General features: G+C 37.5%; 2 protein-coding genes across 4 annotated transcripts in view; one reads left to right on the top strand and one right to left on the bottom strand.

Moving 5' to 3' along the window:
- Nucleotides 1–585: 585 nt before the first annotated feature.
- Nucleotides 586–27,630, bottom strand: LOC127807422 (protein NRT1/ PTR FAMILY 5.10-like). Its single transcript, XM_052345261.1, is given in 5 exon segments — nucleotides 586–1,532; nucleotides 1,534–2,239; nucleotides 2,776–3,326; nucleotides 27,126–27,343; nucleotides 27,429–27,630. Coding segments are annotated over 5 exon segments (1,725 nt in total). The 5' UTR covers nucleotides 27,568–27,630; the 3' UTR covers nucleotides 586–1,421.
- Nucleotides 27,458–27,933, top strand: part of LOC127807426 (uncharacterized) — a 44,843-nt gene continuing 44,367 nt past the window's right edge. The window contains exon 1 of one of the 3 annotated variants that reach the window (XR_008024683.1): nucleotides 27,458–27,602. Coding sequence is in view for 1 of the 3 variants with exons in the window: in XM_052345265.1 (XP_052201225.1) it covers nucleotides 27,600–27,602 (3 nt within the window). In the remaining 2 variants the exon portion in view is untranslated. The remainder of the gene's footprint in view (nucleotides 27,603–27,933) is intronic. The other 2 variants (XR_008024682.1, XM_052345265.1) reach the window with 2 other exon arrangements.

Here is a 27,933-nt window from a genome sequence, read left to right on the forward strand (position 1 = left end):
TTTTATTAGATTAAAAATTTTGTATACTCGAGTAATATTCTCAATAGATAAGACTTAATACCAGGGGAGAGATAAATTAAAATTTGTCTTTTTATGAAATTGAGGATTAAGATGATTCTATTGTTCAAAATCGTCTAATATATTTACTTGAAAATGTATCTAGGGAATTTGATCCAAGTGGGAGTGAGAAGAGAGTTTCTTAATCTATTTCACATGAACCTCAAATTAAAAAAAATAGTCCTGAACATATATCTCAACATCGTTTCAATGTTAAAGGTGAAGCTTTTCTAATTGCTCCACAAGATGAGGAAGAACATAACTCTGTCCTAGAGATTGTTTTTGAACCTGCTAAAAAAAATGAAAGAAGACAATGAAAAAAAAATTGACTTAATAAAATAAAACCAAGTTTGGATATTGATTGATCTTCCAAAAGATCGCAAGGCTATTGAAAATAAATGGATTCTGAATATCAAGCGAAAGGCTAATGGATCCATTGAGAAATATAAAACACATCTAGTAACCGAGGATATACTCAATAGGAAGAAATTGATTATGAGGAAACATTTTTTCTGTTGTAATATTTACCTCTTAGCCTATCAACAATGGCCAAATTAGATTTGGAATTACATAAAAAAAATATATAAAAACAACATTTTTAAATGACAAACTAGAAGAAGAAATTCATATGGAACAACCCATAGATTTCATAGAAGATGGTCAAGAGCACAAAATGTGCAAACTCATGAGATCCATTTATGGATTAAAATAATCTTCATACTTGAAGTTTCATCAAACAAAACACAAATTTAAAATTTTCTTTATTTTAACTTGTCAACTTACACATTTGTATTACTTTTTTTTTTTTATTAATTTGTGCCTTATTCGATAATTTTTAATTATTGAATTTTTTTTCTCGGGAAGCCTGTTATAACGATCTGCCAACTTAATACACACACACACACAGCCTATGGTGCTAGGGAGGGAAGCTTTTACCGGGGATCATTATTGGCTTTGTTTTGGATCACCTGTTAGGCAGCTGTGGAGTCTTAAGAGATCAACTGATTCACTCCGATGATGTTCGGGTCATCTCTCCCTTCCATGGCAACTTCAATGATAACGTGCCAAGTGTTGAGGCACCAACAGCGTGATGATAATGTTGCTGTTGCATACATTCACAAATGCCGTTTGATCTCATGGGAAAATATATAGGATCCACCTAAATTATGATCCCAAGTCCCAAATATCCTACACAATCACTGGGACCTTGCACATAATAAATAATGCACAGAGCATAAGAATGCTACTTCTTTTCCTCTTAACACCAAACAGAATATGCGCAGCTCATCACTGTTCCTTTCTCGACACAAACCTCACCATCACACCCACAGCTCCCCATGCCCGTCTGTAAATGCCATCCAATTTCAGATGGTGGTTTGTTTTCTGTAAATGTAAGATTTTGCAAAGTACATATAAGCCACCAATGCCACTGCACCAATTCCAGCTAGAAGCCAGTAGAAGTAATCGATATGTGCCCCGGTTCAAGTTGTTTGAAAACCAACTTTCTTTACCATCCCTTCCTGTAATATTCTCCACAACTGAGATGAGAAAGCTGCTTAGGAAGCTCCCGACTCCGAAAATACTAAGGTACAAGGAGAGACCGACACTCTTCAATTCACTCGGCATCTGATCGTAGAAGAACTCCTGCAGGCCAACCATGGCGAACACATCGCTTATTCCATACAATGCATATTGAGGTACCAGCCACCATACACTCATTGGAATTGTTTCCTTTGGCTTATCCACGAGCCTGTATTTTATAGCGGTTTCAAGTCTCTTTCTCTCAACTATGGCTGCAATGACCATACAAATAGTTGATAAGAGTAGCCCAATTCCAACTCTTTGAAGCATTGTTATGCCTGAGGGTTCCCTGGTTATAGTTCTAGCAATTGGAACAAAAACACGGTCATAAATAGGAATAAACACCACGATGGATAGGTTTATAAAAGACTGAAGTGCAGCAGCAGGCATATCAAAGCTTGGGCCAATTGATCTGTCCATTGTCACTCCTTGCTTTGTGAAAAGAGTGGAGCACTGTGCAAAGACCAAGGCATACGCCAAACATGCGGTCCAAATTGGAACCAGCCTCAGAACTGCTTTCGCATCTTCAACCTCACTTATACTACAGACATTTCCGTCTTCCTTCGAACCATCTGGTGCAAGCAAGGCCTTATTAAGAAACCTGTAATGAACAGAAAAATATTTTTGAAAATGTGATTTCTTAATGTTTCAACTGATGAGAGACTGATCACATTATTGAAGCCACAGAACAGCCTTCTCGAAGGGAAGACAAGATGCAGAGGGGTGCGTGTGTGCGTGAGAGAGAGAGAGAGATGAAAAAAATAATAACATAATGCAAATTCAGTTATTTACTTCATAATATGGTTCCATAAGTGAGCAGAAAGATAACATGAAAACTAGAGAACATGACAAGATGACAATCTTTCAATGGACCACTGCACTGAATGGATCATAAAATCCAGATGATGCAAACGACTGCAAGAAAGTATTTCATCAAATCTACAATGACCAAATATATGACTGCCATCAAGAACAAATTAACTCACATACCATAAGCCATACAGTGAACAACTCCAAATTGTTCGTAAAACAAAACCATATTTTTCAAGTACGATATTGGTTATTTTTAAAATAATTTTATGGATGAGGGCAAAAGTTTCTAGAAATCATCACAGGCATAAAGTTAGAAGCCCTTACTTGAATTGATCAGAACCCTGGTGGGGAAGGATGCCTTGAGTTTCCTCTTCCACAGCCATTGCCAAAGGGGCGGCGCGCCAACGCCTAGCGGTGTTGACAAACACCTTACCAATTCTAACAAATGGGCTATTATCCTCAGTTTTGATGCCAAACCTATATGTAATGGTACCAAGGAGGAAGATGGCCAGGGAAAAGACCATCACAATGCAGGGGATCCCAAACCCTAAGCTCCAACTAAGTTCGTCTTGAATGTAGTTCATGATCAAAAGTGTTGTCAAGGAACCAGCACACAAACCAAAATACCACCAATTGAAGAATGAACTTTTGGCTTTGCACTCTTGTGGATCTTGTGAATCAAACTGGTCAGCTCCAAAAGCCTGCACACAAGGTTTGTGCCCTCCTTGTGCAACTGCCACAAGATAAAGGGAGAAGAAAAAGAAGACAACTAGAAGTTGTGGGGGAGAACACGGACTGATATTGGTGGCAGTTTGGCAATCAGAACTGTTATAAGATGGAAGAAGCACAGCAGAGAGAGTTAACAGCCCAAGTCCCTGTAATTCATCCAATGCAGACAAGCATTGTCAGCATCTGAGATAAGTAGATATCTGATATTGAAGGGTAAATTGCACCCAGATCCCCTGTGGTTTGGCTCATTTGCACAGAGACCCTCCATAGTTCAGAAATGGCTCTAAAGGTCCCTGTGGTTTACATTTTTTTGCCCACACTGGCCCTCCCTCAGTTATTATCGCTGTAATTTAAACTCTAATTAATTTAAATTAAATTAATTAAACACTAATTGAGTTAAAATAAAACTAAATAATGGATAAGAACTTTAGAATTAAAGAAAACAGAGATGGCAAGCTGGAATGGCACTGGAAAAGATGAGTTTTCCAGCCAAAACCATCATTTCTAACCACAAAAAATAGTGTTTCTGGTGCCATTGCTGGCAATGACCCATTGATTTTCTGGAATGAATCGAAATAGGGGTTCAATCACTTTGATCTGGAACTAATCGGTTCCAAATGAAATCGACCTTGCAAAACCCAGATCAAAGTGACATGTCTCCTAGGGGATCTAGAATGAGAAATAGAACCCAGAGAGAGAGAGAGAAAGAACAAGAACAAGAAGAAGAAACAGTGGCAGTGAAGAAGATGAGACCCAGCTTTGCAACCACCACTGCACTGCCACCGTCAACCCATCTAGAGAGGAACAGACCCAGAGTGGGTTCGAAGATCTAGAATGAACCCAGACCAAACCCATCTAGGTTCGTTCCTGTTATATTTTTTTTGTGAAACACCAAATGAGGCCCAAAGGTTGGGGGGCCATTTGGCAACCGTGGGCTGCCCATTTGGGCACCCACTGGAGGGCCATTTGGCAGCCACCATTGGCCTAGCCCAAGCCCTTTGGCTTTTGGCTTTTGTCGCGTAGCCTGCAGCTATTCTCTTGCACGATTTCATCCAAGCCGTTGCAACTTCCTTTATCACATGCGATCTCAGCCATCCAGATGCATTATTTATCTCTCGCCTCGAGATTGATGATTTGATCGGGGGGAAGACAAAAGAAAAGAGGGTTTTTACTCTCTCTCTCTCTGTAAATCTCTGTACAGTTCGTCTTCCTCTTGTCCATATGTGTTCTCTGGTTTTTTGATTCTAGGTAAGCTCCTAATCTGATAGTGATTCTGAGCATTTTGTATAGAGAACCAGGGTTGTTTTTGTTTTGATTTCGTGTATGGTTGTAATCAGATTGAGTATATAGTGGAGTGAGCTCTTCTCACCGGAGCTCAAGTGGACGTAGCCCCTATTTGGGGTGAACCACTATAAATTGTGTGCCTCTTGTTTCGTTTATGTTTTTAATATCTGCTATGTTGTGTTTATACTCTCGGCCAGATTAGTTGATATCATCAGTGCTTGATTTTGACTGTGTATGAGGAGATTTTCTATCTCTGTTTATTCGTAACAGTTCCAAATTTGGAATGATCTGAACAAACCTAGATTTTGCTTCTCCTTAGATCAGTGAGGAAATCTGGTCTTCTCCTTCAATGGTGTCACAAATGGTGGCAAGAAGCAACAGTGGACAATCGAGTACTAGAGGCAGAGGTGGCATGTTTGACAATAGGATGCTATGGTGTCAGAGCAGTGACAGCAGAACAGAGCAGCAGCAGAGGCTGAACAGAATTGAAGATGATGGCCAGTGGTGGCAGAGACCGGACAGGGGCTTGTAGCATTGGTGGCAAGCAACGGCAACAGTCAATAGATTCCCCCCCACCAAACCAAGAACCCATTGGCCAGAAGATGAGTTCCAGTTGCTGGAACCCATCTTCCAGCCGATGGCTTCCAGTAATACCCTTTTCTTTTTCTTTTCTTTTTTTTTGAATTTTTATTTTTATTCTCATTAAATTTCAGTTAATTTAACATAATTTATGTTAATCTCGGTCTAATTAAAGGAGTTAGTAACAGAAGGGTGTTTTTTGCAAAAAAAAAAAAACTAAAACATAGGGACTTTCAGAGCCATTTCTAAACCACAGGAGGTCTGTGCAAATGGCCCAAACCATAAGAGATCTGTGTGTAATTTACCTGATATTTAATATCCCTGTGTTGAGAAACAGACTGGTGGATAATTCACATCAATCAAGTCAGTATTTCTAGTAATCAAAAAGCTAAGTTCATAAGTTAAAGCAATAGATCCTAGACCTTTAGAGGCCAAGGCTCCTCATTTAGATGGTTAGGCAAAAACAGGGGATCCTTGCTTTCTGAATGTCATATTTGTATACAGCCTTCCCTTTACTTTTTTGCAAAGGGACTGCTTCCATAGGTCAAATCAGAGACGTTCCGTCACAAGAAGGAACCTTAAATTTGCCTTACTATGAAGTACAAAGCAATAAAGAAACCTAGTATATAACCAGAGCTGCAACTCTTGCAAGTATAATTAGCAGTAAACAGTGTATCTGAAATTGTCATCTCCTTAAATTGATCCAAGCTTTGATTTAAGAATCTAAAAGTCAACAGAATATGATCTTACCAGGTAAAAGCTTTCCCACCATCATTTGGCAATACAACAGATGGCACATATTCACTTGCCACAGAAGATTTTGCAGGCTACAAGTTTTATTTACAAAGAAATCCTTTCCATAGTTGTCAAAGGCAGTCTAGGCACGAGGCACAACTATGGCACCTTTTCACAGCTGAAGCAAGGCGCCTGCCGAGGCACTAAGGTGCATGCCTCTTGCGCCTATAACAAATATGTATCACATTTTTCCATAAAGTTTTAGCTTAATTTGTCATTGGAGGATCTGATTTTTCTTTTTTTTGGTCACTATGAAAGCATAATTGCAAAGGTAAGAGTGACGCAAGCCAGCTGATGGGCTGGAGGTCTGCCAGACTTGTCACAGGCAAACAGCTTGACAGGACATGAGCTCACATCCCAGCCAACAAGACACCTGTGATGGCACAAGGGCTTATGTCCGGCGATTTGTTTTTTACTGGCAGTATTGCCAAAGGCAGGCAAACCACTTTCGGTGACAAATCTTTCATTTTTTCTTTTCATCTGTGTTTTATTGAATTTTTTTGTTGGTAGTCCACTATTCACATGTTGGGTTTACTGTTTATTTCTTTGTTCTTTATTGAACCAACTCTAGCAACCTGATTTTCTTTTTTTCTTTTTTCACTGATTTTCTTTGCAGCAACTTGCTTTGCAACTTCTTTTCATTTTTCTTTTGTTTGTTTTGATGAATTTCTTTTCTATTTGTTGGTTGTTCACTATTTTGTAATTTTAGCTATTTCTATGTTTTTCATTTGTGTTTGTGCTTTTTATTTTTATTTCCACTGACTTTCTTCTTTTTTTTTTTATCTGTTTTTTGGTTTTTGTGGTTCAGTTACTGCACTAGTGTTGAAGCACTTTTATGTTCAGTAAACCAAAACTTGTACCTCAATTAACATGTTCCACTCTAATTTAGAGTCAAATGCATTGCAGTTAAACTTGAAAGACATAAAGCAATAATTGACATTAGCATATATCCAGGCAGTGCATGATTCTCAAAGCTGTCAGGTACAGCACAGTTCTAGGGGGTGATAATGTTTCAAAGGCAAGACAAAGGGGCTCTCCAAGGAAGCAGTCATATTAAAATCAGTTTTGGTAGAAACAAATTAATTCCCCCTTCTAGTGAGAGTATCCATGAGACAAGTATTATCTGATGCAGGCTTAATGAATACTGCCTTGTCTGCATAGGACCCTTGAATCAACTATTGTTAGCAACTCTACTAACATTGTAGAAATGATCTGAAAAACTCAAAAGATGAATTGCCTCTTGCAATTTTAGACACATTTAGCAGGAGAATCAATTGAAAGTAGTTGCATTATTATTTACACAATTGCTAATATGCAATTTAACATGCTACACAAAAGCCCTTCAAATTCAGGTAGTGCTTATTACACAGTCGACCTTCATTAACCTCACACTTCACTGAGCAAGCATAGAAAGCCAAATTCTGTAGGGGTGTGTACAGTTTGGTTCAGTTCAATTTGAAAGAATATAGAAACCAAACTATAAATTATGGTTTAGATATGTTCTAATTCTAAATCATACTGAAAACCAAGAAAACCAAAACAAACAATAAAATTACAATTTGGTTTAGTTCAAACTGCAATTTGAACAATACAAGAATTTTATTAATCAATCAAAAGAAAAAGTAAACAGCAATTCAGAATCAATGGTTAGGAATAACAGATACATTGAAGCGTTTCTGCTTCTAAGCCTTAGGTTAACAAGACTTATGAAACAAATGGTTTGTTCCTCAGTACCTTTATGTAGAGGTGTCAAACGGGGAGCTGGCCCATCCCGCGCAGCCTGCCTATTAGCCCAGCTTGGCATGACCCAAGTATATAGGATCATGTTGGGCTTGGGGCATGTGACCTGCGGCTTGGCCAGGCCCTTGGCACAAACCATTTGGCCCATTTGAAGAAATTTTTTTAAAAAATTAAGAGAACTTTAATAAATCAAGTAATCTTAACAATAATTTAAGTTAAAGTTAATACTATATTCACTATTTAATTATTTAGCCATTATTCATTAGAGCATTAAGTACTACTCTCATTAGAAATATTACAATTGATGACTAAAAAATTTAAGCTATACCTTTAATATGATGGGCCCAATTTAAAGGCTTTAACAGAGTCTTGTGAGCTCAAGATTATGAGTCTAAATTATAGTATAACTAATATTTGGATGATTATACATCATAAAATTTACAAGTTTAACTAAGAGTAGTTCAAGCAAAAGATAAGATGCGGTATTGAAGAAGCCATACACAATTTAACTCCTTTAAATTCAAGGTGGTTTTTAGTCAACTTGCTATCATTTACCTAATAAATAAATAAATAATAAGTTTCTATATACATCAAATTTTATTTCTTGTTGAGGAGCAACAAAAATATTAATTATTCTCAAAATATATTTTTCCTAAAAAAACCTCATGATAAAAAAATTTACAAAATAACTAAATAAATATTTAATCATATAAAAATAAAAATTAAAAATACAAAAAATCAGATAAAAAATAAATATTTTTACTTGTAAGAAATCTGTTAAGTGTGCTGCAACAAACTTTCAGGGAAATTCCTGCAAGTATGTGTGTGTTGTGCCAAAGTGAGCTACATGGTTCATTTGCACCTTACAGCCTGCATAGATGATGGATCACACAAATTAAACGCAAAAGAAATTAAAAGAAGAAAAAGGGATTGATGAATGATGAGGTACATGCAAATGTCAATGCTGAAATAATAACATATAAGAAGAAGAAATAGTACGACGTGTGAGCAACCCCTCATATATGTATATATTTTAACCATCAATCAATTATATCTTTCTTCAAATGTTGTAATCAACTGAAATTTCACTATTCAATTTCAAGAATCCCTGCATATGCACCACAAGCTTCAAATGCCTTCATTCATTTGAAGTTTGAACGTACAAATATATATATATATATCACTATCAATCAATCATATCTTTTTTTAAACGTTATAATTAATTAAATAGTGAAATGCTTGAAATTTTTCTATTCAATTACAAGGAATCCTTGCAAATGCACCACAAACTTCAAACTTCAAATGTTTGCACTCATTTGAAGTTTGACAATTCAAATTTCAAGTGGCTAGACGGGGGTCTCAATTCATTTTGTTCAATACATTACTCTCTCTCCCTTGATATCATGCTCTTGATCTTTTTCTAGCTCTGAGCTCTAGTGTTTTGTTACCTTAGATAATTTTAATTGTTCTATATTATTTATATTTTTTTTTTACTCTCAAGTCTAATTATTTGATTAACATATTTTTGTTACAAAAAATTTATTTACCATCATATTTAGCCTTCGCTGATCTTATACTATCTATAAAAATGCTTTCCACAACTGAGATACCTTTCATAAACGCCTCCTAGGCCAATACATCATGAGTAACCTCAATCCCCTTAGACTTCATTTCCATCTCCTCTTGATCTTTTTAATGACTGGAGTGACACCGAGGGGAGATTAACACACCCATCATAGAATTTCAATGAATAAAAAAAGCAACCCCTAGAATCTCAAAACAAACCAATGTTTGATAACCCCTACCCCCATCAAATGAGAAACCACCACGTACCCAACTGTTGAATCCTTTAGATTCAACCAGTGTTATTAAAGGCGCGCCTTGATGCCAGGCGCAAGCCTGGTGCCTAGAACGGAACCAGGCAAGCGAGATCTGCCCAGGCGCGCCTGGGCGCATCCAGGTCCTCAGGCGCAGCCTTGGGCTTAGGCGTGCCAAGGCTGCGCCTGGTTTGTTTTAATTGAATTTCAGTTTAATTTAGTTTAATCTTAGTATTTCTTGCTATATTTTAATCAAATCTAATCCTAATTCAAATTATACCTAAATAAAAGAAAACAAGATATTCTGAAAAGCTAAATTCAAAGAGACTTAAGATAGAAGAAATCCCAAAAGTCAAGTCTGCAGCTGTCCTCTCCTCTCCCTTCTTGGCTATTCTCGACTATCCTCTCCACGGCAGTCACGGCATAGCTCCAAGACAACCAAAACTCCTCTCCCTTCTCGGCTTTCCTCTCCCTCTTCAAACGGACGGTTGCAACAGCACAGCCCTCCCTTCTCGCTCGGCTCTCCTCTCCCTATTCAAACAGATAGGACAGGCTGCATAGCCACCCTTCTCGGCTCTCCTCTCCCTCTTCAAACAGACAACACCCTTCTCGGCTCTTCTTGCCTTCTTCAAACGGACAACACAGCTTCACAACTTATCTCCCTTCTTGACTCTCCTCTCTCTTCTTCAAACGTACAGCATAACTACTGCATCATCTACCTTCTCGGCTCTCATCTCCCTTCTTCAAACGGACAACCCAGCTTTAGTTAGCAACGGGAAACAACAAACGGTTTCCAGGTATGTTTGTTCATTGTTGTCTCATCTCTTTATTTATTTTCTAGTTTCGAGTTACAAGTTTCAACACAAAGGGCAGCAAGCCAGCTGCCAGCAACTGTTGATTTCTTATTGTTGTTGGATATTTGTTTGTTTTTGGAGGAGTTATTTTATTACTCCTAATAGTTTATTACTATTCTATAAATAAAATAGTGATCAGCAACTCTTAGTAGCATGAGCTGCATGGCTCCAATGACCCTTAGGCCTTAGCAATTTTGCCAGTTCAATACTGTTTATAAATAGAATAGTGGTCAACTGCATCAACACTCAGCCCCATGAGCTGCATAGTTGCAATGACAAATGACCCTTTGCGGTAATTTTTTTTTTTTTTTTCTTAAGATGGTCTTTAGAGTGGTATTATTGTTGACATGTTGTGAATCTTGCAGGAATCAAAAATTTAAAATGTCATCCAACACTATTGATCCTAATCCTGATAGTAGCTCTGCTGGTAGAAGAAAAGATCCGGCATGGAAATATCATAGTTTGGTAAATCCCAAAGACCTTAACACTTTCAAATGTAATTTTTGTGGGAAATTAACTAAAGGAGGTGTATACCGAGCCAAACAACACCTTGCTGGAGGTTATAGGAATGTTGAAATTTGTTCAAAATGTCCTCCTCATGTTAGAGATGAAATTATAGAGTTTATGTCAAAAAAGAAAGGGAAGAATGACTTTGATGATATGCCAGATTTTGATGATATTGACACACTAGGAGATGATATTGATGAAATGGACGTAGGGGCCTTCCAAAGCCGTGGTAAAAGGCCTATGCAAGGACAAGCATCAACTATGCAACAAAAAAAACAAAGGCAACAGCAAAAAGGGCCTCTTGATTTGTTTTTATCTGCTAAACCTAAAGTGAGTAATCAAAAGGATGCAAAAGGAAAGCAAACTACAATAGAAAGTCATGTCAACAAAAAGTTGAGAGAGAATGCATGTGTTTGGTTTAGTAGATGGATGTATGAAGTTGGTATACCATTTAATGCAGTCAATTACCCTAGTTTTAAGCCAATGATGGAGGCTGTTGGGCGAGCTGGTCTAGGAATGAAACCCCCAAGTTTTCATGAGGTTAGAGTACCTTATCTTAAGAAGGAGATGGAACACACAAAAGAAATTATGAAGAGTCATAGGGAGGAATGGGCAAGATATGGATGTACAATCATGTGTGATGGTTGGAAGGATAAGCAAGATAGGTCTTTGCTCAACTTTTTGGTAAATAGTCCAAAGGGGAGTGTGTTTATTGAATCTATTGATACATCTTCCTATGCTAAAGATGGAATGAAACTTTACCAATTGCTTGACTGATTTGTGGAGGAGATAGGAGAAGCAAATGTTGTTCAAGTTGTAACTGATAATGCTTCAGCTAATATTCTAGCTGGTAAGTTTTACTTTTACTAATTTATTTTTTTCTTTTTAACTTTTACTGAAATTAAGGACTATTTTTTTCCTTGAATTAATGTCTTGCAGGAGAGTTCTTAATGACTGAGCACAAGAATTTGTCTTGGACGCCACGTGCTGTCCATTGTTTGGACTTGATGTTGGAGGACATTTTTAAAATTCCTAGACTTAAGAGCACATTTCAGAAGGCATGTTCAGTCAATGGGTACTTATATAGCTCTGCACAAGTATTAAATATGATGAGGTTATTTACACAAAAAAGAGAGATGCTAAGACTTAGAAAAACAAGGTTTGCCACGGCTTTCCTCACCCTTTCAAGATTTCATAAACAAAAAGCTAATTTGAGAAAGATGTTCACTTCAGAAGAGTGGACTAACTCTAGATTTGCAAAGGAAACACAAGGTAAGCAAGCAGCTCAAACAGTGCCCCAGGAATCATTTTGGAAAAATATTCTTTTTGCTCTCAAGGTGTCTGGGCCTCTTGTCAAGGTGCTTAGAATGGTGGATAATGAGGACAAACCTGCTATGCCTTATATTTATGAGGCTATGAATAGGGCAAAAGAAGCCATTGCAAAATCTTTTGATGATGAGAACAAATACGAGAAAATATTTGAAATCATTGATGAGAGATGGAATGTTCAGTTGCATCATCCTTTACATGCAGCTGGATATTATTTGAATCCAGCATTTTTTACTCAAATGAAAGTATTAGACAAGACAACGAGGTTATTGAAGGGTTGTATGCTTGCATAGAGAGGCTGGTTCCCACTGCAGAAGTGCAAGACAAACTTTCGAAGGAGTTGAGCTTTTATTGAAGGGTTATTTGGCAAACAAATATGGATTAGAGGAAGGAATCAATTATCACCAGGTAACACAGTTTTCTAAATTATCTAATTTAGATTAGATCAATAATCTATATTTTTAATTGCTAATTTGTATGTGTTTTTCTCAGTTGAATGGTGGTCTCAATTTGATACTGGAACCCCTAATTTGCAAAAGTTTGCCATAAAGATTTGTAGTCTCACTTGTAACTCCTCAGGATGTGAAAGAAATTGGAGTATCTTTGAGCATGTAAGCATTTCAATCTTATTAGTAATATTAAGTATTAACTAGATGATTTCTTATATCTTTTAACTTACTAATTCTAATTCAATTATTATGGTAGCTTCATAACAAAAAGAGAAACCGATTGGAGCAGCAACGTCTTAATGATTTGGTATTTGTGAAGTATAATAGAGCTTTGAGACGTCGCTTCAATTTACGTAAATCTATAGATCCCATTTCCTTGGATGAAATTGATGAAAATAATGAGTGGTTGTTTGGGACAATTGACCAACTTGATGATTCAGATAATGAACTTGTACATAAGGGCGATGATTTAACATGGGCTGATGTTTCTAGAGCTTCCGGTGTTGAAAAAGCTCACCATGCAACTAGATCAAATGCTCCAACTCTAAATTTGACAAAGAGTAGAAGAAGGGCTACCACTTCAAATGCTCCAATTGAACCTGATGAAGATGAAGAGAAAGAGAGATATGATGTGAAAGAAGAGGATATTGGAGATGATATTTCTAATGATGGGAATATGGAAATGTTAGATTTTGAGGTTGACAATAAGGATGATTTTTAGATTATCTAATCTTAATTAGGATTTAAGATCTACAAACCTCTTTTGGATTTAATCTAATTTTAGTTAAAGACTTTTCTTACAAATTTTTTTAACTTCTGTGATACTTATATTTTGGTTGCTGAAATATGTTTGGATTTATTGTGCTGGAATTCACAGGTATGTAATTTGTTTTAATATTTATTTCTCTTAGTAGTTAGCATATGTTGAATTTTTTATTTTTTTTATAACATGCTTGTTAAAATATTATTAAAAGTTAGGACTTATTTTATACATTTTTCTTTAACTAGGACATATATTTTTATTTTATTTTATTTTTATTAATTTGCGCCTAGTTCCACTAGGCTCGTGCCTTGCCTTGCGCCTCAAGCTCCAAGACCCTTGTGCGCCTCAGTGCGCCTTTAATAACACTAGATTCATCAAGATGTTCTCTCGTTTGTAGAGAGAACTTGGTGGGAATTATGTAGGGAAAGAGAAAATGAAATGAGAGGGAAATAGAACAGGAAATTCTCAAATGATATTCGACGCCTTTCAATGTGATAGGCCGATCGTATATGTACTCGGCCTTAGCAGAAGTTAGCGCCAAACGGTTGCCACTTCCGCAAGCAACAATCTCGAATCTTTACAATTACAAATCCCAACCAACTTCTACTGTTTATTACAATTATACCCCACCCCCTTGGGTACACGACAATTTCCCCTCCCCTTAAGCTAATTCGTGTCCTCAAGAATGCTGAGCAAGCTGGCCGTGTTTGGAAACTATTGGAGGAACTTTGGCAGATACTCCCAAGTATTATTGTCGGAATGCAGTGAGGACCATTGCACCAGCACTTGGGTGATTGGGGCTCCTTGTTGAAAAATCACCCGTTTGTCCAGGATGGCTACTGGAGTGATGGCTGGTTCTTCTTCCCTGAATGGAATGGGAAGGGTTTGACTAGCCACTTGGTTCCCAATTGCTCCCTTGAGTAAGGACATGTGGAACATGGGGTGAATGTGTGTTCTTTCAGGCAGTTGTAGCTTGTAAGCAACTGGTCCCACCTTGGCAATAATGGAATATGGTCCAAAAAACTTGGGGCTTAGTTTAGTGACAGATTGCCTTAAGAGAGTTTTCAGATGAGGTTGACTGAGTTTGAGGTACACTTTATCTCCTAACTCAAACGTTCACTCACTCCTCTTTTTATCCGCTTGTTGCTTCATCCGGTTTTGAGCCTTGACCAATTTAGTTTTCAAAGTTTGTAGGATCTCCTGCCTATTTTGTAGATAGGTGTCTGCAGTTGCCACCAATGTTAGCTCCCCCATAGATGGTAGTAGGCTGGGCTTGTATCCATATAATGCTTCAAATGGGGTCATCCCAATAGACCGATGGTGGCTGGAATTGTACCACTATTGCGCCAAGGATAACCACTTGTGCTACTCTTTGGGCTGCATAAAGCAGAAACACCTTAGGTAGGTCTCAAGGCACTGGTTAACTCGCTCAGTTTGGCCGTCGGTTTTCGGATGGTAAGCTGTGGACAAATGGAGCTTAGAACCCAAGGATTTCAATAGCCCTTGCCAAAATAAACTAGTAAACACCTTGTCCCTGTCAGAAATGATCGTTTGAGGCACCTTATGTAACTTCACTATATTATCTAAAAACATTCTAGCCACCTCCTGTGCCGTGAATGGGTGGGCCAAGCTGATGAAGTGGTTGTACTTGGTTAATCGATCCACCACGACTAGGATACAATTCTTCCCCTCTGACCGCGATAATCCCTCAACAAAGTCCATAGTTATATCAGCCCATGCTTGATCTGGAACCCCTAATGGTTGTAGAAGACCTGGCTTAGCTATTGATTCATGTTTACACCTCTTACAAGTCACACTGCATTACAAACTCCATTACTGATTTCTTTAATCCTGGCCAGTAAAACACTTGGTTCACCTTGCGGTAAGTGTTTTGGATGCCTGAGTGCCCCCCTAACGGTGAGTCGTGCATGGTTTGGAAAATCCTTTCCTTCAAGACATTACAGTCTCCTATCACCAATCTGCCCCTATACCGTATCAAGCCATTACATATAGAGTACCCCTGCCTGCTGTTGTTGTCTAAACTCAGCTGTTCCAGTAACTCCCTTGTCCACGCTCCTTTAGCATAGCTCGTTGTCACCTCTTAGTACCAATCTAGTACCAATGTTGTAATAGTTGCACAATCTCCCTCCTCATAACGCCTGGATAAAGCATCGGCAGCTACATTTTCTTTCCCTCTTCTATATTGAATCACAAAATCCAACCCCATTAGCTTGGCCATCCCCTTTTTCTGCAAGTTAGTGTGCAACTTTTGTTGAGTAATGAACTTGAGGCTCTCATGATCTGTTCGGATTATAAATTGCCCCCTTTCCAAATAGTGCCTCCATTTTTCCACTGCCATCAACACCGCTAACAACTCTTTATCATATGTGCTGAGCCCTTGATGTCTTGGGGCTAAAGCTTGACTCATGAAGGCTAAGGGTCGGCCCTCTTGAGATAACATAGCTCCTACCCCGATTCCACATGCATCGGTCTCCAGCAAAAATGGTTTACTAAAATCAGGAATACCCAACACAAGAACTTCGCACATGGCTTGCTTCATTTGTCCAAATGCATTTTCTGCCTCTTCATTCCATTTGAAGTTATCCTTTTTTAATAATTCTGTTAGAGGCTTGCTTATCACCCCATAATTCTTCACAAATCGCCTATAGTAACCCGTTATCCCCAAGAACCCCCTCAAGGATTTGATGGTCGCGGGTTTAGGCCATGCTACCATAGCTGAAATCTTCTTGGGATCAGTGCTAACTCCAGCACTAGAAATCACATGCCTTAAATACTCAGCCTGCTTCTAGGCGAAGTCACATTTGGACCTTTTGATGCATAGCCGATTGAGTTTAAGGATGCTAAATGCAATTCTAAGGTGTTCTAGGTGTTTAGAAAAAGTTGGGCTGTAGATTAATATATCATCAAAGAATACTAACACAAACTTTCGAAGATAAGGCTCAAAGATGTGGTTCATTAGGGCTTGAAAGGTTGCTAGTGTGTTAGTTAATCCGAAGGGCATTACTGTAAACTCATAATGCCCATGGTGAGTTCTAAAGGCTGTTTTGGGTATATCAGTTGGGTTCATCCGAATTTGATGATAACCGGATCTTAGGTCGAGTTTAGAGAAAACAGTTGCCTAGTGTAGTTCATCTAGGAGGTCTTCAATGATGGGAATGGGGAATTTGTCTTTGATTGTGATGTGGTTAAGTTGGCAGTAGTCGACACAAAAACGCCATATTCCATCCTTTTTTTTAACTAAAAGGACGGGGGATGCAAATGGGCTTTTGCTGGCTCGAATTATAGAGTTGTCCAGCATTTCTCTTACTAAGTTTTCAATTTCTGTTTTGAGCTTTGGTGGGTACCTGTAGGATCTTATATTCACAGGTTCAGCATTTGGTTGTAAAGGGATAAAATTATCAAATGGACTTTGAGGAGGTAGGTCCTTAGGTTTTGCAAATAGATCCTTAAACTGAATTAGTAATGCATCAAGGGAGGTCAGCTCATGTACCTGCAACACCATTATTAAAACCTGGAGATGGTTCCATAAAGACAACTTCTTCTAGATCACCATGTAAGAAAGCATTTTTAACATCTAATTGCATCAATTGCCAACCATAACAACTGGCTAAGGACAAAAGGATTCTTACAGTGTTCATTTTTGCTACTGGTGCAAAAGTTTCCAAATAATCAATACCATAGGTTTGAGTATATCCTTTGGCAACCAATCTAGCTTTATACCTTTCTAGAGTGCCATCTGCATTATACTTAACATTAAATACCCATCTACAACCCACAGGCTGCACCCCTTTTGGCTTAGGCACCATGTCCCATGTCTGATTTTCTCTAGGGCCCTCATTTCCTCTTGCATAGCATGCACCCAATTCTGATCCTGTAATGCCTCCTCCATAGTCTTAGGAATAGCTATAGAGTCAAGAGAAGAGATAAAACACTTGTGCTTAGGAGACAAACGATGGTAGGAAATGAAATTGGTGATAGGGTGTTTAGTACAGCTCCTAACTCCCTTTCTAATGGCAATAGGCAGGTCCAAATCAGTGTAGTCAGTAGTAGACAAAGGTTCAATGGATTGAGAGAATTCCATACCTGGTTGTGGGGAGGAAATTGGTTCTTGCTGAGCCCACTGAGTAGGCTGATTCCTCCTTTTATACATGTAGGGTGACCCTTTGAACCTTGTAGGAGAACCTGGGATAGAAGGGAGTAACTCTTGAGATGTTACCTCTTAAGGAGCTAGACATGGAGTAAAAAAGGTAGGAGACAAATAATTAGTGGGAAGAGAAATTGTGGACCGAGGGTCATAGGATTGAGTGGATGATGGATGAAACACTGATTCCAAACTTGGCAAGACCTGGGCACCATCTAGACTCTCCCCCTGGTGACTAGAAACACAAGGACGAAAGAAGGCTTGTTTTTCCACAAAGGTAACATCTTTAGAGATAACAAACTTCCGAGTGGGAGGATAGTAACATTTATAGCCCTTTTGAGTAGAAGAATATCCAAGGAAGACACAACGAAGAGCTCTTGGGTCCAATTTGTCCAGATGTTGTTTAGACAAATGCACAAAGGCCATGCACCCAAAAACCTTAAGTGGGAGAGGAGAATGAAGAGAGAGAGCTGGAAAATGAGTAGCAAGATAGTGATGAGGACTAAGATTTCCAAGCACCCGAGAGGGGACCCGATTAATCAAATGGGTAGCAGTTAGCACAGCCTCACCCCAAAAAGTTTTAGGGACAGAACTCTGATGCAAAAGAGCTTGAGTCACGTTGAGAAGATGCCTCATTTTTCACTCAGGAACCCCATTTTGTTGGGGAGTGTCAACACAAAAGGATTCATGGAGAATTCCTTTTTGTTGGAAAAACTAATTGAGAGTGTGATTAAAGTAGTCTCGGGCATTGTCAGTTTGGAATTTTTGAATTGATACCCCAAATTGGGTGAGAATCATCATGTAAAAAGACTGTAAGACACTACTAAGGGCTGCCTTCTCTTTTAATAAGTAAACCCAGGTCATTCTAGTGCAATCATCGATAAAAGAAACAAACCATTTTGCCCCTGAACAATTAGGAATTTTTTAGGGTCCCCATATGTCAGAATGCACCAATTAAAAAGGAAACAATGACAATTTATTACAGACAGCATAGGGAACTCTATGATGTTTGGATACTTCACATACATTAGAGTGAAACTCACTAATATTAAGACCATGAAATAGTTTAGGAAACATGGATTTCAATAGAGAAAAAGGAGGGTGCCCGAATCTAAGATGGTGAAGCCATACAACCTCTTTTGTAGAATTTGATGTGGAAACATGGGTTAGGTTAGGCTGATCTCCTGCAGGGAAATCATGGATCTGCTGTTGCTACAAGTAGTACAGTCCTTGGTGTGCTCTAGCAACACCAATCGTCCTCCTTGTGGCAAGATACTGAAAGACACAATCATAGGGTGAAAAAATTACGCTGCAATTGAGGTCTCGAGTTAATTTACAGACTGAAAGAAGATTGGTAGAAAGGCTATGAACATAAAGAACATGCTGCACTTTAAAAACAAGAGTGAGGCTCACTTTGCCAGGCCCAACAATAGGAACAAACTGGTTATTGGCAACTGTAATGTTTCTGGAGCTATTTAAGGGTTCATATGTTTCGAAAAAATTTAGGTTAGGAGTCATATGATCAGTAGCTCCAAAGTCCAATATCCATAACTCATTCCTAGGTATTTTGGAGGCAACAAAATTCTCAAAATTGAAGCACATACCTGCTTGAGCTAGAGAGCAGGAATGCCCTTGAAAGGTTTTCAAAAAAGATTTCAACTTACTGATCTCCTCAATGTTTAGTCCTCCCAAATCAGGTATGTTTGCAGCCTCTTCTTTTCCAGCAGTTTCTTCTCCTTCTTTAGTGGTCAGATAAGCTTTCATGGACTGTTTGGCTTGCAAACCCTTGAATCCTCCTCCCATCTTGCTTAAGACTACTTCTTTTCCATGTAATTTGAAGCATGTCTCGCGTGTGTGTCTAGGTTTCTTGCAAAAAGAACACCACACGCCTTCCTTATTCTGTTTTGAAAATGATTGCTCCTTGCCTTGAGACGATTTTGACCAGGCTCCCTGCATTCTATTAGAAACCATAGCAGAACCTTCCATATGATTATCACTAAACATGGCAATCCTTCTATGTTCTTCACTCCGAACTATAAAGTAGACCTCATTCAAAGATGACAGTTTTTCTCAGCTAAGAATCTAGGCTCTAACTTGATCAAATTCAGGGTTAAGTCCAGCCAAAAACTCTACTATTCTATCTCTTTCTAGCATTGATGTTAGAATAATAGTGGCTTCACTACATACCATCTTAATGTCTTGGTAGTGATCCAATTCAAGCCAAAAACCATTCATCTTGTTATAATAATCTGTCACATTCATAGATCCTTGTTTTGTGCCACTAATCTTGGTCTTAATCTCATAAACAATAGATGCATCTTGCATCTTTGAGTATGTCATTTTTACCGTCTCCCATATATCCTTAGCCATAGATAAAAACATGTAATTTTTATTTACCTCGAGCTGCATTGAACTCCACAACCATGACATTAACATGGAGTCCTCAATGTCCCAAGTAGCAAAGATAGAATCTGAGGACTTAGGGGCTGGTCCAGTGAGGTGGGAGATCTTCCCCCTTCCCTTCAAAAAAGTCCTTACCAATTGAGACCATTGGAGGTAGTTGCCACCATCCAATCGTAGATTCAATAGGTATCGCCTCTTTTGCTGGCTTGAGAGATGTGGCTTTTGTGATCTCCGACATTCTATAGGAAGATAATTAATCGAGAAAGGACAAGAAGCAAACAGGGCAATGAAGGCCAAAAAACAAGATTGTAGCAGAGGCAATGAAGGTCGGAAAAACGATTTTTAGAACTTCCTTAGGTTGGCTCTGATACCATGTAGAAATTGATGAGTAGAAAGGAAGTTTAGAATCAAAATCGTACCTTGAACAATAGGATACATTCCCTATTAATAGGGAAGAGAACACACTATAGGAAAGTTCTATGAAAGGAAAGATATGCTACACAATAAACAAGGAAACCATATATACAACTTTACAGATTTAGGAAACTGTTTTAAACTATGATTACATTCCTAATCTTTGGAGAGAATCCAATATATTCTTGGAAAGGCTGCTAAAATGTTCCTAAAATGTTCATAATAATATCAACTTGTTGCTTGTAATACCCCGAGAGCCCAAGATCAGGTCCAAGAAAGGACTCTAGAGAAGCTAGTATATATATCGAGGATAGTAAGGAAGAAAACAACACTAACTTGATACCTTTTGGGCTGAATGTGGATAAAAAACTCCCGAGTTAAGAGTGTTTGAGCTAGAGTTTAGGGTAGCTCAAGGATGGGTTACCCCTGGGAAGTTCGCATAGGTCCATCAGGGTAAGTTGATTCGGTCCTTCCTATCGCTCGATGCGGGATGTTAAAAGTGGTATCAGAGCCGACCCTTGGAGAAGGCGATCCGATGAGGGCGGGGAGTGGCGCCGGGGTGCGAGGGCCTAAATAGGGAGTGACTCCTGGCAAGCTTCTAGGATGGCAGCCCCCAATGAGGAGAAGATCTGGGACTAGTTGTAAGGTCATATGACAAGGACGTCATGTGCTCAAGGGGGGAGAATGTAATACCCCGAGAGCCCAAGGTCAGGTCCAAGAAGGAACTCTAGAGAAGTTAGTATATATATCAAGGATAGTAAGGAAGGAAACAACACCAGTTAAATACCTTTTGGGCTGAATGTGGATAAAGAACTTCTGAATTAAGCGTGCTTGAACTAGGATAGCTTAAGGATGGGTGACCCCTGGGAAGTTCGCGTAGACCCATCAGGGTAAGTTTATCCAGTCTTTCCTATCGCTCGATGCAGGATGTTACATGTAATCACTATCTTCTATGTGTCATGCATCTAAGTTTCCAAAATAGTTTGACTTGTTCTCTCTATGGTGTTATTTTTTCTAATAATAAAAATGTGGAGTTCCACCTAGTTTGAACATATGTCGTAAATCGTCTATACGATAGGCCAAATCTAGTAACTAGTTGTTTCCACTCTCACATAAGTGTATCCCTACGATGTATTAGGAACAAAACACCCTTTGTTTTAATTAATGCCTCCTACACTCAGAAACCATCCTGCACACTCAATTTAAGATTTGATATAAACATCAGTTATGGAATAATTGCCTATCTAAAATTAATGGAAGTTCACATTTCAAATGCTCAATGGCAAAACCATTGTTTCTAGCATTGTCAAATGAGATAGTCGTTATCTTATTGCCAATGTTGTAAACATGACTGGTCTCTCTAATCTTATTTGCGAGTAAACTATTCTTATGTTGTTCTACCAATAAATGAAATCCAATTATTCTTTTTTGGATTGTCCATTCTTCATCAATCCAATGGACTGTGACACATATAGTGGGATGTTATCATAATGTCCTACCAAATGTTAGATGTTAATGACACCCTTCCACTAAATTTATAAAATATATTCCTTAACTTGTCTTTGTATTCTAAATACAATCTCATTGCTTCATTTTTTTTATTGTGTTTCTTGAAAACCCTTTGATTGTAGGCTGTAGTGCATGTGAACAATACCAGTTGAACATTTCATCCTCCCTAAATAAAAACCAGTATTTTGTTTTAATTATAAGCTTTGTTAAACTAGATTTATCAAGTTCACGATTGTGATGCTTCAAGGCCACTTTCATCGTGCTTCCTAGCATGTCTAAACAACTGTTTGGTCCCCCTTTCTTGATTGACATGCACAATCTTTTTTGGAAAAATCTGCATAATGCTCTTTGATCTTCATCGACTATATTAAGTATTAACAATCTCGAATGAGCTCCAAATGTTACTAGTCCTCTAGTGCTTGGGCTTACATTTCAAGATGGAAGACTCCTTTGTTGGTTGGGGATGGGGAGGTGGCGGTTGCTCATTTGGTGGGGGTGGGAGGGTTAACAAACATTGGTTGGTCTTGTGTTTTTGGGGGTTGCATTGTTTTTGAAATTCAATTATGGGTGTGTCCATCTTCACTCGGTGCCACTCCAGTTATTAAAAAAATTGTGAGGGAGAGGAAATGGAGGTTGAGGAGGTTGGGGATTTGCATATGATGTACTAGCCCAAGGGGGGTCCATGGAAGGTGTATCTCAATTGCAAGAAGCATTTTTGCGAGTAGTTCGGGATCAGCGAAAGCTAGACATGATGGTGAATAAATATTTTGTAACAAAAATATGTTAATCAAATACTTAAGGATTTTAGACTTAAGAGTAAGAAAAAATATAAATAATATAAAGCAAATAAACTAATCAAAGTTAATAAAACACTAGAGCACAAAGAGGGCAAGATAGCAAGAGAGCGATATCATGGAAGAGATAGGATTGCATTGACCAAAACGAAGTACTCTTTATATGGTCGCTTGAAATTTGAGCATTCAAACTTCAAATGAATGAACACATTTGAAGTTCAAAGTTTGTGGTGCATTTGTAGGGATTCCCAGCAAGGATTCCTTGCAATTGAATAATCAAATTTCAAGCATTTCACTATTCAATTGATTACGACGTTTGAAGAAAGATATGATTGATTGATAGTAATATATATATATATATTTATTTGACATTCAAGTTTGAACATTCAAACTTCAAATGAATGCAAGCATTTGAAGTTTGAAATTTGTGGTGCATTTGCAAGGATTCCTTGCAATTGAATGGTGAAATTTCAAACATTTTACTATTCAATTGATTACAACTTTTGAAAAAAATATGATTGATTGTAAGTGAAATATTTATATATATATATATATTGATGAAATTAGGTAGATTGAATGAATTCTACCTCTACTCTTCTCAATTTATTCCTCGAATATAAGTACACAAGTTCCCTAGCTTATTACTAATTCTACTTCAACTCTAACTCCTAATTTACAGCTCTTAGATAACTCCTAATTTGTAGCTCTAGATTACAACACAAGCAGATTAAATAAACAAAATTAAATAGATAATAAACTGAAACAAATAATTATTAACAAGAGATAAGAAGGACATGCACGAAATTATCTGGTATCTCTCGGTTCCTTCATTAGCGTGAGCCTTCTAGCTTTGTCTTCCTTATCTTCCACCAACATATATATATATATATATATATGAGACGTTGCTCACATGTCTTACTATTTCTTCTTATTATATGTTATTATTTCAACATTAACATTTGCATGCACCCCATAATTCACCAATCCCTTTTTCTTTTTTTAATTTCTTTTGCTTTTAATTTGTGTGCAATCCATGATCCATGCACCCTATATGGTGCAAGTGAGTTGTGCAACTCACTTCAACGCAACACACACATATATTTGCGAGAGTTCCCTCGTAACTATGCTGAGCAAACTTGAGTCTGTTGCAAAACACTTACAGATTTTCTAAAGTAAAAAATATTTATTTTTATTTTTCTTTTTTATTTTCATTTTTGTATGATTAAATATTTATTTAGGTATTTTGTAAAATTTTGTTATCATGAGATTTTTTTTTAGGAAAAGTATATTTTGAGAAGAATTAATTTTTTGTTGTTCCTTCTCAACAAGAAATACAATTTGATGCATACAGATATTAGATAAATGATAGCAAATTTGATTAAAGACCATCTTGAATATGAAAGAATTAAAAAAATACTATGTTTGACTTTTCAATACGAGCCAGTATTATCTCTTGCTTGAACTTCTCTTAATTAAACTTACAAATTTTATGACATAAAACCATCCAAATATTAGCGAAACTATAATTTAAACTCATAACTTTGAGCTCACAAGACATATTTTTAAGCCCTTAAATTGGACCCATAATTTAAAAAGTATAGCTTAAATTGATTGTAATTAATTATAATATTACTAATGAGAATAGTGTGTAATGCTCTAATGCAGGGTTTTAAAATTGGACCAGAATGACTAATCTGACCAATCGGATCGTGAGTTGGGGGGGAGGGGGGGAATCGGTTAGGTTTAGATAAAAAAAAAGTGGCTTTCAAAAACCAATCAAGCCATAGTTGAATTGCTAGTCAAACCACTAGCTAGACAAACCAATGTGGTTTGACTGGTTCACTTTCAATGATTGACAGCTGTTGAAAACATTGTTGTTTTGAGTGGTATAAATAGCCCAAAAATGTTGCCCTTTTTGCAAACCCTAGCGTCGCTGACACACTCTGATGATTTGCCACTCCGAACTTCTTCGCCAACCGACGTTCCCCTCTTCTTCTTTCTCTTCAATCTTCCACATTTCTTCTTTTTGTTTAATCTTCCCTTCTTCTTCTTACTCTTCAATCTTCCAGTGCTCTTTCTCCGATCTTTCATTCTTCTCCTTGCTCTCCGATCTTCAACCTTTTTTCTTCTTCTCTAATCTTCATTTCTTCTTCTTGCTCTCCAATCTTCCAATTTTTTTCTTGTTCTCCAATCTTCCCTTCTTCTTATTCCATTATTCTTCTTCTCTATTCATCTCTGACCATTGATCTTCCATTTTCTTCTTCTTCCCCATTCATCTCTTATCACTGCTCACCTCTCAGGTATGTAAGAATATATTATCATTAATTATGCATTTTTATATAATAAAAAATTAAAACAATCCAACCCGGTTCAACCCCAGTCCGACCATTGAACCATGAACTATTCCCTTTTCTTGTTCGATGTTTGGTCTGATTCTAAAAGCATTGCTCTAATGAGTAATGACTAAATAATTAAATATTAAATATAATATAAACTTCAATACTTAAAATTATTGTAAAGATTACTTGATTTATTAAAGTTTTCTTAATTTTTATAATTTTTTTAAAAAAAGTCTTCAAACGGGCCAAATGGGTCATGTTGGACCATGCCATGGGCTGGCGCACAAGCATGCTATGCTAGGCCAATAGGTCGTGTCGAGCCATGCCGAGCCGAGCCACACCACATACCCTTAGCCCAACACAACCCTATATGCTTGAATGGGGTCATGACAGGCTGTGCTAAGGCCTCTCCAACCCACCCCCAAATTTGGGGTAATGTGTTTATCCCCATTTTGCCCTTCCATTTTAACTATAACAAATTTTAATTCCTTTTGTATCCTTTTTTTTATATTTTTACATCTTTTTATTTACTTATTATTAGTATTAATAATATTTAAATAATATTAATAAATTGTAATCAATTAATGAATAATAATTATTAAATGCACTAAATTAAAAATTATTAAATAAAAGTTACAGACAAGATAATTAGAAATGAACTGAATGAACACTACAACATCATAAATCTTGAAAACTAAGAGCCTGTTCTCTTTGCTGTTTTCAACCTATTTGGAGTTTTCAATTTTTCAAAATAATGAAAACGCATTCACTTTTACATTTTCAAAAAAGCATTTTTGAAAAAAAAAAATTATAAAGAAAACACAAAATAATATTGTTTTGGCTGTTTTCAGCCAAAACACTCCCAAAAACCAAAAACGCAAAAAACGACCTTCAATCCACTATTGCCTTTTGCCCGCAACCCTCGCATTGTCATTGCGACCCTCGGCTCACTAGGTCACACAGTTTCGTTGTCACTGGTCTCCCGCGACCACCGCCTTCACTACTTGCTTTCGCCACGACCATGCTCGTCAACAGCCTCTTCGCTATCACCACCGCTGCCCACTATTGCTTCGACGATCTTGGTTGTCAGCGGCCTTGCTTCGTCCTCTACCACCGTCCTTTGCAGCCAAGCATCGCTGTCGATCTTGCTACTATTGTCACCGATAATCTCTCGTGGCGATCATCTCCTGCTTCTTCCTTCCCCTCCTCCAACCAAGCTTCTAGAAGGTTGTATTATAATGTAATATAATATGTATATATACATGGCTTTCGGACTTTCCCCTCCCCCAACCAAGCTTCTAGAAACTTGTATTATAATGTAATATAATGTGTATATATACATGGCTATTTTTTTCCAAGTCAATTTATTTATTTATCGTATTTTATTCTGGAAAAAATGTTACAAAATTCATCAACTTTAAAATGTATATATTTCTTAATAATATATTAGCATTAAATAATTCTAATTTACTGAATAATCAAATTCATTAAATAAAATGTCATAAAAAATTATTCTCAAAATTCTAAACAGAACTTGTTTTCTAGTTTTCTGTTTTGAAAAATAATTTTTTAAAATAACAAACAACACACATTAAATAGACTACTAAAACAAAAAATTAAAAATAAATTCAAAAGTCAAAACTGAAAATTGAAATGTAAAGAGAACGAGTCCTAAAGTTTTCAAGATTTAAATACTGCATAAACAAAAGCAATAATTTAATAATCTGGTAAATCACTTCCGGATCCTTCAATATTATCGAAATATTGGCCAAAGGAATCAGAAGTGATTTTTAGGTAGTAATTTAATTTAATAGTTAATTATGTAGTTTTAGGTAGTAATTTAAATTGATATATAATAAGTAAGTAAATAATTTTAAAAATAAAATAAATGTTTATAATAACAAAAATAAAAAAAATACTGTCTTACCCTAAATTTGGGGTAAGTTTGGGTTGGAGATGCCCCAATAGGCGGGTGGGTTCACCCATTTGACACCTCTACTGTTATCTACTAGCAACTCTGAACCACTATTTCTTTCAATATTTTGATCGCTTCCAGGTGCCATGCCACTTTCCAATTTTAGTTGCTGAAAGACGTGATTCCTGTGACCACTCTGCCACGATTTCGCGAAAAACAGTGACTCAATTTTGAAAATTAGGGCAACATTTTCTGGTAACAAAGAGCGCAGGAGTCGGAGAAGGTAACAAACCAGAATGTAGAGCAAAGAAGCAACAATAATGGTCTGGTATCGGCCAAGGAATGAGTCGGCGACAAATGCTCCGACGAGAGGGAGAAGCAAGGCGGTGCCGTACCAAGTATTAACATTCTCGGCGGCAGCGGCGGTGGACTGGCCGAGCGGCCCCGTCAAGTAGCTGATGAGGTTGGAGCTTATCCCGTAATAAGCGAATCTTTCCGCCGCCTCCACGCCTGCGAAATAAATTACAGCCACATCTGAATCTCAATTCAACAGCTATTGTGAATTTGTGATTATTCCATTGTGCTTTAGGAATACCTATGATGAAAGATGCCGACCGCCACCGGCCGGACTTGGATCTGCCGATGGGGCGGCCTTTGTAGTCAAGGACGCCGACGACGACGTCATCCAGAAGGGGAGTTTCAGCCGCTTCGGAAATTTCTCCGCTGACGGACATTTTCTCCGATATGGTCTCCCTGCGCAAACCCCATGGTAATTTTTAACTCTAATTAAAGATTAATCCATTACGCTTCCTTCCCTAGATATTATTAAATTAAATTCCCTGAACAGAATTTTCACTATTCGGGATTGAGAATAATATAATGTAATCAATAAAATTATATTATTTTAAAAAGTTTTAAATTTTTAACTTGTACGCCAATATGTTGCAGTGTGGGCATTGTGGGGGTGCTTAAGTCTCACATCAATTTCTGAATTTATTCTTACCTCCTAAACTCCCAATGAATTCCTCAAGATTGGCTTAGCATACATTATTTTTGGTCAAGTCCAAAAACACCCTTCAGGGTCTCATGTACATAAACCA

This window comes from Diospyros lotus, chromosome 8 (genome assembly GCF_014633365.1).
Source record: "Diospyros lotus cultivar Yz01 chromosome 8, ASM1463336v1, whole genome shotgun sequence".
NCBI classification, from domain to species: domain Eukaryota; kingdom Viridiplantae; phylum Streptophyta; class Magnoliopsida; order Ericales; family Ebenaceae; genus Diospyros; species Diospyros lotus.